We start from the raw sequence: 2,342 nt of genomic DNA, 5'->3' as shown, positions 1-2,342 counted from the left end.
ATCCCCCTTTATGATAAATCGATCCAGGGGATAGTGTCCGAGGTGATTCGAAAGACTCAATTCGAAGAGATTCAAATGCAACTTTCGTCTGCTTTTTAATATTAACGATGTGGACCTCGGTTGACCACAGAATCACTTATTTGCAAAGTTTTCTATGCGGTTCTACAGCAGGTGTGCTAGGTCGAACTGTGACCGCCCCACTGGATGTCCTAAAGATAACCTGTCAAGTGAAAGGTTCTCGAACTGGAATGCTTTCTGTGTGTAAACAAATTTATGCAATGGAAGGATGGAGAGGGTTTTTCAGAGGGAACTTATCAGCCTGTGTAAAGATATTTCCATATTATGCTGTTCAGGTTTGGTCTTACAAAAAGTTCCGTTGGTACATTCAAGATGATCTAGGGCGTTTAAATATTTCCGGTTCAGTTTCAGCAGCCACTCTCGCTGTGTTGAGCGCCACTGTGTTCACCTACCCGTTGGATTTGATAAAAACAAGACTGGTCGTCCAGCCGTATGGCAGACATAAGACTGTATACAAGGGTATCTCCCATGCTTTTCTCTCAATTATCAAAACAGAGGGCCCACGCACTCTCTATAATGGGCTATGGCCTACTCTGTTAGGTTTGTATCGTGTTACATGTATGTTGATGGCTATGGCATCTGCATGTAAACTTGTATTGAAATGCTGCGTGTGATATTTCTTCTTTTCTTCGTGTATTAATCATACAGTGTATTCAAGCTTACTTTTCTGTTTGATTGGCATTGTATTCAATAGATCCGTTTTCATATATTTATTATATCATTATTTCATGTTACATGTATTAGATTATTGTTATAAAGACCATGACCCCCTACAGTATAGATGAGTGCATGCGAGTTATAGTCTACTGCAGCATATATAGCTCCAAAATTTGTTCAATATTGCAAAACCATAATCTTCAAGAAATAGTATGACAACATACCACTCTGCATGGTCTGGTATAAATAATATGGGTATTGATTAGACTGTAATGTTTATACAGGTACAGTGCTGTATGCCTTCTGTACGTTTGTGACATACGAAGCACTGGACACGTACTGGTGGGACAGAAGACTCCGTCCATTAGAACTGGTTGTACAGAGTGCGGCGGTGTCCTCACTGGTCATCACCTTCACCTTCCCGTTTGATCTTGTCAGAAAAAGAATGCAGGTATTGCCCGTCTGCACGTGTGTTTACAGTGAACCCATCTTCATGCAGATTTGCATTTTCTTTTGATTTATATTAAAAGCTTGTCACTTCTCAGGGTTTTTTACTCTTGAAAATTTGTTCACCCATTTTGTCATTAAAAACGGTCATCTTAACATTGTAAAACGATGACCCCGCTCTACTAGTATAAATTCTGGTTTCTTCATATTTATTAAAGGAAAAATAATGTTTAAATTTATGTATGTACGTTTTGGGCGGTTTTTTTTTCAGGCAAAAAGCAGCAGTCTTCCTTGCAACGGTGGGGTAGGGATTAATTTCTCCAATGCCAGAACCTGCGTCCTCAACACGGTACAGAGCTCCGGTATACGTGGACTTTGGAAAGGACTTCTCCCCACTATAGTCAGAGTAGGTAGTTTGTGAGAGGATCAGTTAGTGTATCCTGTTTATACCCTTGTCTGTCGTTTATGTTTTGACATCGAAGACTTACATGGTCTAACTACATGTATTTAGACAAACAGTAATAAATTACTAAATGTAAATAAAAACCCTTTTTTTTAGACGGGGCCATACCATGCGCTGATTTTTCTGTCTTATGGTATGTGTAAATCGGCTTGTTTGTACAGGAATGGTTACAAGGGCGGCATAGATCCAAACATCGAGATGGAAGAGCTGCAGGAAGCGGCGGATTATGACGTAGATTTTGATCTACAGTTAGACGATTGATAAAATCTCACAAATAAAAAAAACCCATCTTCTACGTAGATGTACTGATATTAAAAGAGATTTTTTTCTTCCGTTATATACATCTACTAAGACGTACATGTATTTTCTAACACTTAATAAAAATTGTTCTTGATAATAGAGTGTTTCTCATTTTTAGACCCCCCGATTAACAATACATGTATATTGTCTTTGCTTAGAGAGGCTGTAGCTTAATAACATTTAAAACTTTCTTTATTCATTTACATATTTCTGAATATAAAAAAAATCTTGAAGTTTGTTATCGTATTTTTCCCCTAGTAATTAAAATACTGGTCATTACAAAATTGTTGACTGAACCTAAATTTTCCGCAAATAAAATTGTTGATAAAAAAAAATTATTTGATAATATGACCAAACAGTTATAAGAAGGCCCTGTTCCTCTGTTTTCCGTTAAATA

The 2,342-nt window shown here is 37.3% G+C and overlaps 1 protein-coding gene across 2 annotated transcripts; it reads left to right on the top strand.

Annotated features, from left to right (window-relative positions):
* Window positions 1-2,056, top strand: LOC128192048 (solute carrier family 25 member 43-like). Of its 2 annotated transcripts, none has more exons than XM_052864458.1 (4): window positions 1-618; window positions 1,020-1,186; window positions 1,454-1,588; window positions 1,742-2,056. In XM_052864458.1, the coding sequence occupies exons 1-4, from the start codon at window positions 108-110 to the stop codon at window positions 1,904-1,906; spliced, it is 978 nt and encodes a 325-aa protein (XP_052720418.1). In that variant the 5' UTR covers window positions 1-107; the 3' UTR covers window positions 1,907-2,056. The 2 variants fall into 2 exon arrangements, with proteins under 2 accessions (XP_052720418.1, XP_052720419.1); XM_052864459.1 differs by having other exon boundaries at window positions 2-537; window positions 1,742-2,054.
* The last annotated feature ends 286 nt before the right edge of the window (window positions 2,057-2,342 follow it).

Source organism: Crassostrea angulata, chromosome 7 (assembly GCF_025612915.1).
Source record: "Crassostrea angulata isolate pt1a10 chromosome 7, ASM2561291v2, whole genome shotgun sequence".
In the NCBI taxonomy this organism is placed as follows: domain Eukaryota; kingdom Metazoa; phylum Mollusca; class Bivalvia; order Ostreida; family Ostreidae; genus Magallana; species Magallana angulata.
The sequence above is the reverse complement of the archived record's forward strand: the minus strand, read 5'-3'. Positions and strand labels throughout refer to the sequence as shown.

Bases quoted from the DNA above. Each gene is read 5' to 3' on its own strand.
- LOC128192048 (XM_052864458.1), top strand. From the start codon at position 108: ATGTGGACCTCGGTTGACCACAGAATCACTTATTTGCAAAGTTTTCTA. The intron at 619-1,019 runs GTTTGTATCGTG...ATGTTTATACAG, and splicing joins GCTATGGCCTACTCTGTTAG to GTACAGTGCTGTATGCCTTC. The intron at 1,589-1,741 runs GTAGGTAGTTTG...CCTTTTTTTTAG, and splicing joins TTCTCCCCACTATAGTCAGA to ACGGGGCCATACCATGCGCT.